Below are 16,950 nucleotides of genomic sequence, written 5' to 3'. Positions count from 1 at the left end.
AGAGCAGAAAGCCCACTGACATGCTGGTGCCCGATGCTGCCCTCAGGTTTGGCTGCGACCACCCCAGGGCAAGGCCCACTTCCAAGCTAAAGGCCTGTAACCACCAGCTCTGAGTGAGGAAAGATGCAACTGCTTGGTGTTGGGAGCTGCCCCATTCAGATGATCTTCAAGTCCTGATACGGAGGGCTCTGACCAGTTACATTAGTGACTTGGGCCTTGTCCCAGCTTTGGATAGCAAGGCATGGCTTCAGGTATAGGCATAACCACTGGGATTGAGTAACTCACCTGTTCCTTTGTAATCCTACCCCTTGCCTCATTTGAATGGCTTTTCCTCCCTCTCTCCCCTCCCCCTGCCCCCCCCTTGCCTCCTTTGTGGGAGCTGGGTTAAAGGAGCTGTCACAGAACCCAAAAGAAAAGGTATTTCTCTGTCTCTGATTGTTTCATGCCAGCCCAGTTCACCTGGCGTGACCCTGACTGGTTTAGGCGTGTGTTGTGACGGTTTGGGTCATCAGGGATCTTGCCCTTAACCCCATCTCCTAGGTCATAGTCAACGGCAGTTGGTGCTGAAGGAACAAGGGACACACAGCACAGGAAAAGCAATTGCTTTAATGCAGTAGGCAAATTTTACAAAAAAAAAAAAAAAAAAATCAGAAACCTATGATCCATCGCTGTTCCGATTGCTTAAAAAATGCAAGATTCATCACAAGCCATGTGCAGTCAGCCCCAGGTCTGGGGTCCAGCCTCAGACGCTACTACTTGCCATTTTCTGTGCTGAACATTCGTTCCTAGGAATGAGCACAAAGTGAACTGCACAGTAAATCCTTGGCACCTCCACCAAGGCCACTGTACATATGGGCTGAGCCAGAGAGTCCCCAGAATTTCCCAGGCTCCAAGAGGATCTGGACAGATAGGTCAATTAACACATGGCAGATGAAGGGGACCCAGGGTCCCCAGAGTTCCAACTGTGCCCTGATCCAAGTGACTCCCAGGCCTGGTCTCCTGGGGTCAAGCCGGGGAGGCTGCCCTGCCCAAGTGGAACTCACCATCAGCATCCGCTCCAACTTCACAGCATCAGCAGCAAACTTTCGGATCCCATCAGAGAGCTTCTCCACAGCCATCTGGTCCTCATTGTGCAGCCAGCGGAAGGCCTTCTCGTCCAGATGTATCTTCTCCAAGTCGCTAGCCTGGGCTGGGGAGACACCACAGCCCTCTGTGCCTGGCCCGGCCCCCCAGGCCCACAGCTGGCCTAAGGCTCTAGGCCTGGTATAACCATCAAGAAAGCCCTTGGTCCCCTGCAAGGGACAGTCTGCAGGGTTCTGCCAACAACTTGACCCACATCAGGGGAACAGCCCTCTGCCAAGCCTCACTCCCTGCCTCTTGGTGCCGCATGGTCCCTGGACAAGGGGTCCACAGAATCACCAGGGCAGAGACAGGGCAGTGCAGCCTGTGGCCTCCTCTGGGCCCAGGGCCCTACCTGTCTTGGCTGAGAGCACAGGTGCCACTTTGGTGCTGTCCTTAAGCAGCTCCCCGAGGAGCTTGGGTGAGATGGTGAGGAAGTCACAGCCTGCCAGTGCTTTGATCTCGCCCGTGTTGCGGAAGGAGGCACCCATGACGATGGTCTTGTAGCCAAACTTCTTATAGTAGTTGTATATTTTGGTGACGCTCTTTACCCCTGGAAGAGACCTAGCCATGTTCCAGGACAGCTCCAGCAGCACTGAGCCGCGGTCCCCCCACCCTGCCCTGACTGTGTCTCTGACCTTGTTCTGGGGGCACACGGGCAGCTCACTGTTCACTGACATGCACCCCCACACACACATATGACCTCATAAGGCAGCTCACCAGGATCCTCCAGGGGCTCATAGGACTTCTTGTCTGTGTTTGCCACGTGCCAATCAAGGATGCGCCCCACAAAGGGGGAGATGAGCGTCACACCTGCCTCAGCACAGGCCACAGCCTGGGCGAAGGAGAAGAGCAGTGTCATGTTGCAGTGGATCCCATGCTGCTCCTCCAGCTCCCTGTGGGGCAGGCAGGTGAGGCTGAGTGTCTTTCACGTGGGAAGCAGGAAGAGCACATCCACAGCTAAGCACAACCTGGGCCTCAGTGGGGTCTAGTTGGACAGAGGCCAGGGAGGTTCAAGTCCATGCCTGCCGCACTGGAACCCAGCCCTCACCTTGTCAGAGGCTGCATCCCCTCTGACCACCGCTGGGACCCAGTCCTCCCCGGTGCCTGCAGCAAGCCCACAGCCCCAACCTCTCTCAACAGAAGTCCCTTGGATGTTGGGCCCCTCACCCAACACCCGCCTATCTACTGTGGACACCCTGGCCTTTTGTGGACTGGGACAGTCAAGCCTCTTTTGTGGGCTGGGACAGTCAAGCCTCTGTTGAGGCCCCTCCAGTCTAAATTCCCTCTCAGGGACCAGCTTCAAAGGTGGACTAGACTCACGTGACCAAGTCTGGCTGAAGAGCTTATGCCATGCTGGCACAGCTCCTCTACTGACCATGTGGCCCGGCAACCCCACTCCTCAACATTTGCCCACAAGAAGCAAAAACATGCATCTGCACCAAGATGTGCACACCCACGTTCACACATTATTTATAAGAGTCCAAAAGAGGGCTGGGGATGTGGCTCAAGCGCGCTCGCCTGGCATGCGTGTGGACCGGGTTCAAGCCTCAGCACCACATACAAACAAAGATGTTGTGTCCGCCAAAAACTAAAAAATTCATTCTCTCTCTCACCTCTCTCTTAAAAAAAAAGAGTCCAAAAGAGTGAACAGCTCAAGCTAGCAGATGGCTCAGTGGTCCACTCAACAGGGAGCATCACTCAGCTGCAGACAGAACAAAGCACTGACACCTGCCACAGGGTGGAGTCAGCCAGACATGAGGGCCCACACGTTCCCTGTCTACTTAAGAGGGCAGTCAGTGGCTGCACAGGGTGTGGTGGAAGAAGGAGCAGCTGCAGCAGCAGACGGCAAACCATGGCCTCCCAGGCCAGCTGACCATGGTACCAACGTGGCTCCCTCTGGCTGAGACAGGGCAGTTTCACTCTGGTTTTCACATTTCCCGTCTCTTTCACTTTGAGCATATAATTCGTATAGCAATAGTTTACTTTTTCAAACTAAGTAAATTTAGGCTATCCTTGACTGGGAAGACTGAAAGATACCACCTGCCAGCTGGTGTGAAAGGGCACTTCCCGGGCTGGCCTGGAGCAGAGGGCAGGCCAGCACAGCTCCCTCCTCGCAGGGGACACTTACCTTCCAGCCTGAATTCCCTCCCAAGTGGATGACAGCTTGATAAGAATTCTGTCCTTGCTGACTCCAGCTTCCTTGTAGAGTTCAATGAGGCGCCTGGCTCGGGCCACCATTGCATCCTTATCAAAGGAGAGCCTGTGAGGGCAGGGGGACCACAGGCCCCTCAGAGCTCGCAGGGAACCCACCAGGAACATCAAGTTGGCAGCAGGGTACCCCGAGTCAGCATTGAGTGCAAGGTAAGTCTCAGGGAGCAACATGACCCAGTCTCAGGCCGTGTGCCGCTCTGTTCACGAGAGGCCGCCAACACCCAGAGAGCAGGCAGCAGCAGGCCATCAGTGACCACAGAGGAGCAGGCCTCCTCCCCAGAGCTACTGCTACCAGAGGCCACAGACAGGAGCAGCCACTGGGCTGTCTCCCCAAGCATTCCCACCTGGCGTCTACTTCTGTGGACACACGGCCTGGAATCTTCTTCAGTATTTCTGCTCCAAACAACACGAAGAGTTTATCAATAGCATTTTTAATCTGGTCTTCTTGTGGCCTAAAATCCAGAGGGAAAGAGCTGAGTTAGAAGCTGTGAGGCACTGGCACCCACAGAACAGATGCTGCGAGTTCCAGGCCAGTTTCCTCCTCCATTGGTTGTTGGTTGGTTGGTTTTTGGTACTAGGTATGGAACCTGGGGGTGCTCTACCGCACTCCCCAGCCCTTTTTCATTTTGATTGGGCTTCACTAAGTTGCTGAGGCTAGCCTTGAACTTGCCATCCTCCTGCCCTGCTGGATGACGTGCCCACCATACCCAGCTCTTTTTACCTCTCTAAAACATTATTTTACTGTGGTAAAATACCTATACCATAAAAACTTGCCATTTTAACCATTTTAAATGCACAGCTTGGTGACACTACGCACACTGTCCCTGTTATGCAGCCATCACCATACCTATCTCCAGCATGCTCTCATCTCCTCAAATTGAATCCTTCTATCTTCTGTCACTTGTAAAAACTTAGCTTTTCACACAAAGAAATGATAAATGTTTAAGGAGAGGGAAAACGAATCACCCTGATTTGACCATACACATTGTATACATAAATTATCACCCTATACCCCATAGACATTTGTAACCCCAAGGGCTGGGGTTGTGGGTCAATAGTACTGCACTTGCCTAGCACATGTGAGGCACTGAGTTCGAGCCTCAGCACCACATAAAAATAAATAAAAGGGAGGATGGTGGAATGAGATGGACACCATTACCCTAGGTACATGTATGAAGACACAAATGGTGTGATTCTACTTTTGTGTACAACCAGAGAAATGTAAAATTGTGCTCAATTTGTGTACTATGAACTGAAATGCATTCTGCTGTCATGTATACCAAATTAAAACAAATAAATAAAACTACAGGGACAAGAAAGAGGCAGGAGGGCTGGAGATGTGGCTCAAGTGGTAGCGCGCTCGCCTGGCATGCGTGCGGCCCGGGTTCGATCCTCAGTACCACATATAAACAAAGATGTTGTGTCCGCCGAAAAACTAAAAAAAAAAAAAAAAGAAAAAAAAGAAAGAGGCAGGAGAGGGAGACCTGGGAAAACCTTGGCTGTGGCTGTCACAGTGTATGTCCCGTTTCACCCACCTCTGACCTGTGCTCAGGATGAACTGTCTGTAACTGAACCTCAGTAAGACCTAAGTTTGAAAAGTTATTTTTTTACTCTTTCCCAAGCTGCCTGGGCAGACAAGAGGTAGAGGCAGGTGCTGTTCCAAGGTGACCAAAAGGTGACAGTCCTTGCCAGCCCACTGCACACAAAGAGGTCTTAAGCTGGTAACACAGAGAGCTCATGGGCCCCCTGGACTCGGGAGCAGAATCCAGCTGGCAACCTCATGGCAGGAGCACTGTGAGAGGAGGAGACAGGGAGCAGCTGCAGTGGGGAGGGCGGGCCAGTCAGTGCAAGCACTGTCATACAAGATCTGGCAGGGCACCTGCAGGCCACTGTACCCAGCTGAAGCTGACCTCAGGAAAAATCACACCTGTCAAATGTCTAGAAAATGCAAACTTGTGGATATCAAGGGTAGGTCTGTGGTGGCTTGGCAAGAGTACTGTGACAGACACCAATGCACAAATGTTACCACAATTCACTGGACTGTGCTGTTAGGGTTGTAGCTCAATGGTTGAGTGCTTGCCTCACACGCATGAGGCACTGGGTTTGATGCTCAGCACTACGTTAAAAAAATAATAAAACAATGTTTAAAAAAATGATAAAACAACAGAAGGAAGACCAGCAGTTGCCAGAGTCTAGCCACAGAGGCAGAGGAGGGACCCCAGGGGTGTCCACAATGGCACCACTGCCACCTGCACCTTCATGCCGTGAGGAGCATACTCCAGTAAACTGAAGGACAGGATAGGAGGAACACCAGGCCACAGAGACCACTGGGACTTGCTGGGCCCTCACACTTACCCGCCCAACTTCTTGCCATAGGCGATGGCCTCCTCCACCAGCTCTTGGTAGGCGGGCATCTGTGCGGCAGCCAGGATCAGGGACGGGTTGGTAGTGGCATCCTGGGGCTTGTACTCATCAATGGCTAGGAAATAATTTTCAAAAGCAGGGAAGTAAGCAGAGCTGAAACCTCACTGGGAGCCCCCAGGGTGGTCTGGGTTCCAAGCAAGACATGGGGACAAATGCTTTCACAGCTTCCTACCACAGAGACTGGCCAGGAGCACTGTCTGCACAGTTATCAGACAAGAGCCAACAAGAGGCAGGAAAGCCAGCAAGCAAGCATGCCCTGCCAGAGCTGGCTTCAGCTCCAGGGCCAAGTGTGTGTCCTGCTGCCCAATGGCCACTGGGAGGCACTGGTCCAGTGAATAGATCCTGGGTGCTCACTGCAATAAATACAGTCTCTTTTAATACATTAGTTCTTTCTCAGGAATTCAGAGAAGGCAATGTGGCTCAACCTGAGGTCCTGCAGACCCACTGTCTGAATGGAATGGGCATAAGAACAGCAGATGGCCAACTGTGCCAGGAGATGTGCTGGTTCAGCAAGTTTATTTGACATTTAAGTATTTTTAAAGTGTCCTTTGATGACAAAGCTGTAGAGATGGAGAACAGATTAAGAACTGCAAGGGGATCTCTAAGACCAGAACAGTTCTGTCCCAACTACTGTGTTGGCTACACAAATCTACATGTTATGAAACCACGGCAGAGATACCTCCAGTGTAGACACGAACTGGGGAGCACTGAGCCAGACCTGCAGGCAGCACAGTTCACACCAATGCCTAGTTCCTGGTTTGGACACAACCGGGGGAAGGGTTCCTGGACTCTCTGGGCTGATTTTGAAACTTTGTTGAGTCTTTATTATTTCAAAATAAGGAGTTAGGAAAGTGTGCTTTGGCATGGTGGAGGCGCAGGTGTGCCAGGACTCACTCAGCAGTGCTCCTAGAATGGGGCATTCCACTGTATCATATTAACAATTAAATTGTTAATATTCACTCATTTTAGGGCTGGGGTTGTGGCTCAGTGGTAGAGTGCTCACCAATTACCACCTAACACAACCAACTTCCAATAAACTGCTCTTACCCTGACTGAAAACAAAACCAAGGCCAGGATACAGTGAGAGTACTTGTAATCCCAGCCTCAGAAACTTTTTTCTGGGGGGGTGGGTACGAGGGATTGAACTCAGGGGCACTTGACATTGAACCACATCCCCAGCCCTATCCTCCTCCCACAGCCTCTGGAGCTGCTGGGATTACAGGCGTGCACCACCAAGCCCGGCTCAGCGACTTATTTTTGAGACTGTCTCAAAATAAAAGAGTTGGGGGTGTAGCTCAGGTAGAGCATCTGCCCAGCATGGAAGAGGCCCTGGGTTCAATCTCCAGCACTGCAAACCAACAACAACAATAAAGCCAGGCATGGTGGCGCAGGCCTGTAATCCCAGTGGCTCTGGAGGCTGAGACAGGAGGATCACGAGTTCAAAGCCAGCCTCAGCAATGGCAAGGCACTAAGCAACTCAGTGAGACCCTGTTTCTAAATAAAATGAAAAAGTGGGGCTGGGGATATAGCTCAGTTGGTAGAGTGCTTGCCTCACATGCATGAGGCCCTGGGTTCAATCCCCAGCACCAAAAAAAAAAGAAAAGAAAAAGAAAAAAAATTCCCATGGATAGAGCTCAATGACAGAATGTATGCTTAGTACATACTAGCTTGATTCCAGGGCTTGGAAAACAAGCCAAGATTTACAGAGGTCAACAGACGGATTTCAGGGCCCAGGGACCCTCAGGGTGGACATTAACTGAAGGGCAAGTTGTTCTGGGAAGGGCAGCATCTTTCACTGAATTTAGAAGCCTGTGCCCAGAGGAGCCAAGACCTTCAATCATAAAATACAGATCTCAAACATGATGTTCTATTTACAATTACATACTTCTGAACCTACACTATCAATGAACGAATGTTTAAATAAAATTGTTAATATTCACTCATTTTAGGGCTGGGGTTGTGGCTCAGTGGTAGAGTGCTCACCTAGCATGCATGAGGCACTGAGTTTGATCCTCAGCACCACATAAATGTAAAATAAAGATATTGTGTCCATCTAAAACTTAATATATATATATATATATATATATATATATATATATATTATCATTTTAAAAAGACAGTGCTTGGTTTAGAGATTTCTAAAAATAACTTCCCAGGTCCCTCCTGGTGTTGCCTGAGGGAAACCCCTGCTCTACCTGGAAGGAGAGCAGGGAGTGCTGCAGATAAGGGCTCTGTCCATTGAGCAAATACTGCAAATTATTATCAATGCTAAGAAGGGAAAGAGCAGAGGAGCAGAAACAGATACAGCACTTTGAAGGCACTCTCAAGGGACCTGGGCTACAGGACAGTGAAGAAACTCCAACTGGATCTCTTGAAATCCTCTAGCAGAGCACAGAACTTCTGTCAGAGGAATCTGGTGTTCGCAGCCAGACCCCAAGCCAGTCGCTAAGTCCATGCTTTATATTTAAGCAGCCAAATATGCCTAATCACTCTCCAAGGCTCAGCTAGATAAACAATGCGCTTACTCAGTTAACAAGAGGAATTAAAGCCTGTTTCTCAAGTCACCATGAGAAAGCAGAAAAGAGGAAGGTGCTTTGGTATTGGGTGCTTACATCAGTGGAACATTTCATAACTGTCCTCAGTCTTATTGTTCACAGTGAACCTGAGGACCCAGAGCTAAGATGACTGTGAACCCATGTTCTCTCCAAGCCTAGACAATCTCAATTCTAACAACAGACCCTTGGCTTTGTTCGGTGCATGGTTCTGACCCACCAGGCTCAGCTGGGGAGGATTTCCATTTAAGTCCAGCACCTGCCACAAGTCACCAGCTACACACAGGAAGGCGAGAGCAACAGGCTGAAGGCAGGTGTCCAGCCAGTGGTCCTGAGCCTGCACCAGACCAAAGAGCTATGCCTGTGCTATCAAACGCTGAACGCCTGGGATCAGTGCTGAAAAAACTCCCCACCCACGGACAGACATTTCACCAGGGGCTCCTGGTGTCGTGGCAGCTCCCACCTGGTATGGGGTCCTGCAGACCTTGCTGCTGAGGAAGGGATGCAGTCCCACCTCCATCTGGAGGCTGGGGAGGACGCATCCTGGGACTAAGAGTCCACGGAGATCTTCCCTCACAGCAGCCTGCTCTTCCTAGACACACCCCTCTCCCGACCCCCATCCCACTCTTCCCAGACCCCAGCCCACGCCAGACCCTCACCCTTGATCCCTAGGCCCTCTGGCGGGACTCCCTGGCCCCAGTCTTCCCTCATCCCTAGTCCCCTCTTCCCGGGCCCCGTCCCAGACTCCGCCCCTGACCCCCGGCTCCGCTGTTCGGCGACCCCAGACCCGGCCCCGGTCCTTCACCCTGGTTTCCAGTCCCCTCTGGCCCGACTCGCAGCCCCGCTCTTCCCGGACCCTGGATCCTTGGCTCCCTCTGGCCCGCTGACCTCCGAGGCTGAGCCCCCGTCCGCTCGGGCCCGACCCCTGACCCAGCCCCTGACCTCCGGCCCCGGCGTCCGCCAGGCCCCGCCCCGGGAGCCACCATCTGGGTCCGCGGCCCGGAATGGGGGACGCCGTGGCCGGCCCAGGGCGCGTGCACCGCGCGGCCCGCCTCGGGTCCCTCACCGTGGAAGTCGCCTGTGTCGGCCACCACGGTGGTGAACTGCTTCAGCTGGTCCAGCGCGGACTCCATCCTCTGGCGCTTCACCGGGGAGCCCGACATGGCGAGGCGCGGGCGGCGACGGCCAGGCGGGGGAGGGCGTCGGCCCACCAGGCTCCGCGAGCCCGGGCCAATCGGAGACGGCGCCCCGCCCCGAGGGAGGAGCCAAGAGGCCCCGCCCCCAGGCCGCAGGCGGGATCCGGGAGCGCGTGAGGTCGGTGGGCCGTGGACACCGCCGCCCCTTTTCTCAGCGGGGAGCGCGGCTGTGTTGCCCCAGCTGGCCCAGAACTGCTTCAGCTTCAGCTTCAGCTTCCGGGTGCTGGGACCCAGGGGCGTCTCTGCACCCAGCTTCGCCTCTTAAGCCACCACGCAGATCAGAGGGACGCAGCCCCCTGCACGCAGCGGTGCGACCCGACAGGGGCACTCCTTCCTGGGAGGCTGCTGTTTCCCGAATCCGCGTTCTCCGGGCGGGGACGGAAGCAGAGGCTGTCCCTGGCCAGGCTCACAGCACCTCCCGGAAGCAGCATAAACTGGATGCGTGTCAGAGGGGGACCGCGGGGCATCTGCCAGTGTGAACAGGTTTCCCTTGTGAAGGGCCTGGGGTGAAAGAAGAACCTGCCATGGCCGCCTTGCTCACCTACACCAGCTCCAGTTCAGTGGGCCTGGAGCCCCAGTTTAGCTGGGGCCCTCAAAACCCAGGACCCTGAAGAAATTTTCTGGGTTGATGGAATGTTCCCCATCCTGACCAGCAGCATCACCCGCTACTCGCACCCAGAACTTGTGAAGTGTCCCTTCCATGACCTCCCCCAGGCTCACTGAGTTGCAAAGCAGATGGATCCAGACAAGCTAGAGTTGTTCCGTGCTGTCTCTCTGGGGTAGGGGTCACTAGGGGCATATCTGTCAACACTCTTCCAACTGTACATTTTATCATGTGTACATTTTACCTGAAAACCCCTACACTCAAAAACAACACCATTGTCTTGGCATCCTTGGGTGGAAGATAATGGAGACATAGAAAAGTGCCTGCCCCAGTCAGGCCTGGTGGCACCTGTGATCCAACTACTCAGGAGTCTGAGGCAGGAACGTGTCAAGTTGGAGGCCAGCTTGGACAACTCAGCAAGACCTTAACTCAAACTAATAAAAAATAAAGGGCTGGGGGTGTATCTCAAAGCTCTGTGTTCCATCCTCCCAAAAAACACCCTCAGGATAGGGGCAAGTTTATACCAACAGGCACAGGGTGCCAGGCTGGGCAGAGGGCAGCTGCTCAATCCTCTCTCTGTTTGCATTTCCCCATTATGCCCAAATTCTGTCCGAGAAGTAGAATCAGAAACCCCTGGGGAGGGGGAAACACTGGTCACCCTCCCTGCCTGTGGCAGATAATGTCCACCCACTTGAGATTTTGTCCCCCTTCACTTCATATCCCCAACAGCAGGGCCCAACACACTTTCCATCTGTGTGGGGTGAGCAGAGCCAACAGGTGGGTGTGTCCAGCACAGTTCCATTTTGCAGATGGAGAAAGAACCACTGTGTCAGGAAGGGAGGAGGGACCCTGCTCGGCCAGGCTCCAGGAGCCAGGTCCTCTGTGGCTTGGAAACTTGCTTGACTGGGCTGGGCTGAAGAAAGAGGTGTCCACGGACTTTGCACCTGAACTTCATGCTGACTCAGGGAACCGCCCAAGTTGTTTCTTTCTTCCAGCCCTGCATGAAGGGGCTGTGTTGCCCCCTAGGCCTCTGGGGGCCAAGCCAGTCACACCTTTGCTGCTCGGGCATGTGACACCTGAGTTAAATAAGGTGGGTGTGTCTTGAACAGTGAAGACTGAGCTTCCCTGTCCTTGCTTGGCAAAGGCAGCCCTGTCACCCGGCCAGACCAGTTCTGCCCACCGAGAGTGCCTGTGAACACAACTGCTTGCCAGGCAGCCAGCTGGAGATGGAGAGTGGGCTTCAAATCCACCTCCCCCAGGATGGGGCCTAGGGGCATGGGTGGGATAAAGCACAGGGTGGGCTAGGGCCTGGGGAAGGGTGGTGGGCAGTAAGGGGAAGTGGTCACTGTGGTCTGCATGTGCAGAATCAAACTCGGTGGCCCCCTCAGGACACACAGGCAGAACGTGTACGTGGCTGCTCCAGGGATGGAGTTTGGGCCATCTGAGGTCAGAAGGCCACCCGTGCCCACATGAGGGGTCGGTGGTTTCAGCAGGTTTGGGATCGACAAAAGTGGCCCCTAAGCTTCTGAGGAACCACTTGGGCAGTGTTGCCACGGGGGCCCACCAGCAAGAAGGGGTGTGTGCACAGCTGGTGGAGTGTGCTGCTTGGAAACACAACCTCTGAGATCTGCGGTCCACGCAGCCGAGCGGCAGGTCTGTCCGGGTTTCCCCTGTTTCCACCTCAAGCCACTATGTGCTACTGACAAAGCTGTTCACGGAATGGGAACTCAGGGATAGGGCAAGCTTCAAGGCAGGGGTGCCGGAGTGCTGGTGAGACAGGGTCCCCACGGTCTCAGGCCTCAGGAGAATCCCAGACCAGCTGACAACTGGTGGTTGTCAATGCCCAAGGGGCACTCCAGTGCCAGCCTGAGAATTAAGTCTTGGAGGTGTCAGAGGGCAAACTTACAAGAACTTAATTTATTTATTGGCACCCCTGTTTGAACCCAAAGGTGCTTTTACTTACTGAACCACAGCCCTAGTCCTCTTTTTAATTTTTGAGACAAGATCTCACTAAGTTGCTTAGGGTCTTGCTGAGTTGCCCAGGTTGGCTGTGAACTTGCAATCCTCCTACCTCAACCTGCCATGTCACTGGGATGATAGGCAAGTGCCACCACAAATTCTGTCAAGAACTTAGTTTTACAGATTTTTTAAAAATATATTTTGTTTATTTAGTTGTAGTTGGACACAATACTTTTACTTTATTTTTACGTGGTGCTGAGGATCCAACCCAGGGCCTCGCACATGCCAGGCGAGCCCTCAACCGCTGAGCCATACCCCCAGCCCAGTTTCACAGATCTCAATGGGCTTTATTTTCAATATCAGAGCTGGGCAACACTTCATTCTGTAAGCCAGAATTCATGTGCCAAGAGGCTGAGCAGGACAGGTAGGGTTCACAGACAGGGAAGAGCTGAGGGAAGCAGAAACAGCTGGGTCATTGGGAGGTTCCTGTCCTTGCAGGGACCCATGGGAGATAGCAATGGGGAAATGCCTGCTGGGTTAGCATGGGTTTCATGTTTGCGTCGGGTGAGCTTTGTCATGCCATAGGAGCTGGCCTGCTTGGGAATGTGGCGTAATCTCTCTGCTCCTGATCCCAAGAAGGTCAGATAACAGCTGGGTTTAGCCTGGCCATGTGGAACTTTCACTGAGTGGCCTCCTTTTGGTGTTCAGACTGGTTTCTGGGGGCCCAGTACAGCACCTTGGTCCTGAACAATGGCCTCCTGTAACTAGTGTTCTGGGCTTTTTTGTGGCACTGGGGATTGAACGTAGGGCCCATGTGCTAGGCCGGCATTCTCCTGCTGAGCTACACCCCAGCTCTGTAACCAGGAGCAGGAGACAGAGCCAGGTTTCCCGTGCGGGAAGCAGTGGAGGAGGAGGAGGAGGAGGAAAGCACAGGAGCCGTGGAGGGCGGCAGCCAAGGACCTGCCAAGGACTTGTAAGTGGGCCTGGTGCTCCAGAGTTGCCGTGCTTAGCCGGGCCACGTGGCCCATCTTGCTCAGTGTCCACATGGACAGCTCCTCCCAGGATGCTCTCAATGTCCCAGCCCTGGTATATCTGGCAGAGCAGGTCATGGGCAGCAGGAACCACTCTCTCCAAGGAGCCCAGCCAGGAGCTCCCATCCTATTGGGAATGGGTTGGGCACGGTTCGTGGGAGGGCCACCTGGGAAAGCCATCTGAAGAAGGCCCTGGGGCAGTGTCCACATAACTGGGCATGCGTAGGGAGGGTCTGGGACTCCTGTGCCAGCCAGACCACGACCACCACAAGGCCCTGGCAGGCCAGATCAGGGAGTCAAAGAAGGGGACAGAAAATGGGACACATAGCTGAGGGGATGGCAAGTCCAGGATCACTACCACATCCACCTCTTTGCTCAGCAAATGGCCAGGCGCTGTGCTGGGCTAACGGTGGGAAAGGCCAGTGTGTCAGTTACCTGTGGCTGCTTAACCAGTGACCCCAAGACAGGCAGAGAACAGCAGCAAGCATTTCTTTCCTCTTTTTTTTTTTGTGGTACTTGGGGATGAACCCCGAGTGCTCTACCACTGAGCTAGGCCTCTAGCCCCTTTTATTTTATTTATTTATCGGAGTCAGGGTTTCACTAAGTTGCAGAGGCTGGCCTGGAACTTGCAATCCTTCTGCCTCGGCCTCCCAGGTAGCCAGCATTACAGATAGGTGTGCACTCCCACACCTGGCAGCGACAATCATTTCTTACCTCTCAGTTTCTGCAGGTCAATAGCCCAGGAGCAAGAGGACACAATGATACACACCTGTAATCCCGGAGACCCAGGAGGCTGAGGCAGGAGGATCACAAGTTCAAGGCCAGTCTGGCCAACTTCAGCTGAGAACTTGTCTCAAAAAAAGAAAAAGAAAAAGAAAAAAAAAAGAAAAAAACGGGGGAGACTATGGATGTAGCTCAGTAGTAGAGTGCCCTGGGTTCAATCTCCAGTACCAAAAAAAAAAAAAAAAAAAAGGAAGAAAATTGTGGGTGACACAGACTCTAACACAGATCACTCTGAGGACACCATGCTGAGTGCAGAAAGCAGCATGGAAGGACAAACACCGTGTGGTCCTGCTTGCCGAGACCCCTTGAGCAGCATCAGAGAGCAAGCTGGAGCACACGGTTTGAGGAGCACGGGAATCAGCATCTGCTGTGGACAGGGTCAGTTTGGGGAGTGAATGTGCTGAGTGCCCCAGACTGTGTACCTGAAAATGGCCGAGAGTATGTGCATTTTACCACAATACGGAAGGTGAGCAGCCAGGCCCCAAAACTTATTCTCTTGTTGTTTTGGGCGGTGCTGTGGATCGAACCCAGAGCCTCCTGCGAGCTCTGGGGGCCACACCCATCCCCTCCTTGTGGTGTGAACCAAGGTGAAGCTCTTTGCTGCTGGTCTGCACCCTGCCCACACCGTGGTTTGCTGACAGCCAGCCCTGAGCTCTTCCTCCTTGCTTCAAGATGTTCTACACACACACACACACACACACACACACACACACACACACTCATGTCACACCAGGGGTTCTGGGCTCACCGCTGCTGTGAGGCAGTGGGAAGCCGTTGCTTCTCCACATGCAGAGCCTTTCCCCAGCAGGAAACAGGAGCCCCCGTGCTGGGGCATCTTGCCACTTGTGCTGTTCCCCTAACCTCCTCCGTTTCGACCATTCTGCATTTTCTACCAAGGTCGGGGAGCCCACTGGGAAGAGTGTGGGAGGCATTCTGGGTGGCCCAGGAGGTATGAGGGGGGATGGACAGCCATGGCCACAAAGACACACTTGTTCCCAGACACAGGCAGGCCTTGTCTGTGGAGCTGTTTGCTGGTGGCACAGCGGGGCACAGAGTGATGGCCCCTGGCCATCCCATCCACAAAAGGGTGTTGCTGGGTGCGTGACTGGAGCCCCCTCCCCCCGCAGATCTGGGATCAGAGTCTTGCCCAGTGTGGGTGACCCCTCCCCTCCTCCTCGATCGGATCCTCTGCCTGGGCCCCCCGGGGGCTGGCACGGCCAGACACCCCCTCCTTCCTGTTGGCCTGTGGGGAGGGGAGGCCAGTGTGGTGAGGGGTTAAGGATGAGCCTGTTGGACTGAGGGAAACTGCATTTGAATCCCAGTTAGGTAGCCTGGTTCCCCTGTGTCTTGCGCTTGGTCCAGGCTGGCATCTCAGGGCCAGTGTTTTGTGTGTGGTCATAAATGCACCCTCGGGGGCTGGGGCTGGGGCTCAGCGGCAGAGCGCTGGCCTAGCAGGCACGAGGCACTGGGTTTGATTCTCAGTCCCACAAGAAAATACACAAATAAAATAAAGGCCTTCTGTCCCTCTACAACTACAAGAAAAAATTCAAAAATAAATAAATGGTCACCCTCTAGTTTGCAGACCCTGGAGAGTGACAGCCTCACATTCGGGGTCAGCAGCCAGGGGAGCGTGCAGGGCCAACTGCCCTAACACTGTGTGACCTTTGACCCACTCCTGGGCCGATGGGGTCAGTGGCTCTGTCCTGCTCTTGAGGAAGGTCATGTCAAGTGGTGGAAAGTCCCTTGGAAAACACAGGGACAGGGCTGGAGCACTTGTCTACCATGTGTGAAGCCCTGAGTTCGATCCTCAGCACCACATAGAAATAAATAAAGATTTTTTTAAAAAATCTTAACATGAAAAAACAAGAAAACACTGGGACGAGTCCTGGGAGCCCGGAGGCTAAGCCTGCAGGTCGAGCCAGGGCACCCCCAAACCAGCTGCTCCTGACTGGGGGCGGCTTAGGCCTCTGGGTCTGGTGCTCAGGGCCTCCTGGCTGTTCAGGGAGCAGCCTGGGGAGGGAGCTTCTGAGGAAGCAGGTACAAGTCCTGCGGGGGCACTGGGACCCAGCCTGGAGACAGCAGCCAGAACCCCTCCCAGGCTGCTGCAGGACAGCCCTGCTGGTACAGGTGGGTGGGAGATCGTGTGGAGTGGCTGCCAGGGCCTGGTGGTCTCCAGCCAACCCCGAGGTCAAGCCTCCCTAGTCCCACAGAGGTCTCTTTGGAGCAGGTGGAGTCCAGGGCCCCACCATCTCTTGAAGGAGCAGTCTGCCAAGCAGGAAACCCGTCCCTAACCCACTGCCTGTGAGGCCCAGCTCCCTATCTCTAGGGTCGTAGCCCAGGCAAAAGCCACCTCTGCTGGCCTTGGAGGGAGGTGACTGCCACATCCAGTTCATAGTTCAAAGGACATGGGACGTCCCCAGTTCCCTTTGGCCATATCCTGCAGGAAACACTGGGCTCAAGGTGCCTGCCTGGGACATGAGGCGGAGCTTTGGAGGCCCAGGGGCCAGGCCTCTACTCAACCAGCAGAGGACACAGACTCTGCAGCTCAGCCCCACAGGTGCAACCCGCTCCCTGTAGTCAGCCCCACTCATTGCACTGGGATCCCTGATGGGGTCCAAGGCCACTCCACCCCAGGATTGGGTCCCCAAGCTTTCGGACACAGGGTCACTTCCCTCAACCAAGTCCAGTGCTGGGGCAACCTCTGGCAGCCACCTCGTGCAGCACCCAGAGCCACCAGCAGAGGGTGCCAAAGGCTTCCTCCAAGGTGGGGCTCCGGGGAGCTCAGGGGAAGATTGGCCAGGCAGGCAGTATCCACTGCAGAGAGGGGCAGGAGAAACCACGGATACCACCAGCTGATGGTGAGCTGGGACTCACAGGTTCTAGGCTCTCTTTCTGATGCCTCTCTCAGCTTGAGTGTCACTTGTGACACACCCCTCCTGGACAGACCTGGCAAACCTGGCTCACTCCCACCTGGCATGTGCCCCACGAAGGCCAGACTGGGTGATGGGCTTTGGGCCTTCTGGACATCTGGCCTGGGATGATGCAGTGAGCAGAGCGGGTAGGTGTGG

At 54.1% G+C, this 16,950-nt stretch overlaps 1 protein-coding gene across 1 annotated transcript; it reads right to left on the bottom strand.

Annotated features, from left to right (window-relative positions):
• Nucleotides 1–586: 586 nt before the first annotated feature.
• Taldo1 (transaldolase 1) lies at nucleotides 587–9,531 on the bottom strand. Its single transcript, XM_026379368.2, has 8 exons — nucleotides 9,376–9,531; nucleotides 5,689–5,812; nucleotides 3,678–3,785; nucleotides 3,251–3,382; nucleotides 1,840–2,015; nucleotides 1,475–1,672; nucleotides 1,044–1,189; nucleotides 587–785 (listed from the first exon to the last, which is right to left on the bottom strand). The coding sequence occupies exons 1-8, from the start codon at nucleotides 9,470–9,472 to the stop codon at nucleotides 753–755; spliced, it is 1,014 nt and encodes a 337-aa protein (XP_026235153.2). The 5' UTR covers nucleotides 9,473–9,531; the 3' UTR covers nucleotides 587–752.
• Nucleotides 9,532–16,950: the final 7,419 nt, after the last annotated feature.

The sequence above is a fragment of the Urocitellus parryii genome, chromosome 4 (genome assembly GCF_045843805.1).
Source record: "Urocitellus parryii isolate mUroPar1 chromosome 4, mUroPar1.hap1, whole genome shotgun sequence".
NCBI classification, from domain to species: Eukaryota; Metazoa; Chordata; class Mammalia; order Rodentia; family Sciuridae; genus Urocitellus; species Urocitellus parryii.
Note: the sequence above shows the minus strand (reverse complement) of the source record. Positions and strands in the feature narration are given on the sequence as shown.

Excerpts from the sequence above, each read along its gene's own strand:
- Taldo1 (XM_026379368.2), bottom strand. The coding sequence starts at position 9,472 with ATGTCGGGCTCCCCGGTGAAGCGCCAGAGGATGGAGTCCGCGCTGGAC. Across the intron at positions 3,383-3,677 it reads TCCACAGAAGTAGACGCCAG|GCTCTCCTTTGATAAGGATG; the intron begins GTGGGAATGCTT and ends CTGCCCTCACAG. Across the intron at positions 1,190-1,474 it reads TGTGCTCTCAGCCAAGACAG|CCCAGGCTAGCGACTTGGAG; the intron begins GTAGGGCCCTGG and ends GTGTCTCCCCAG.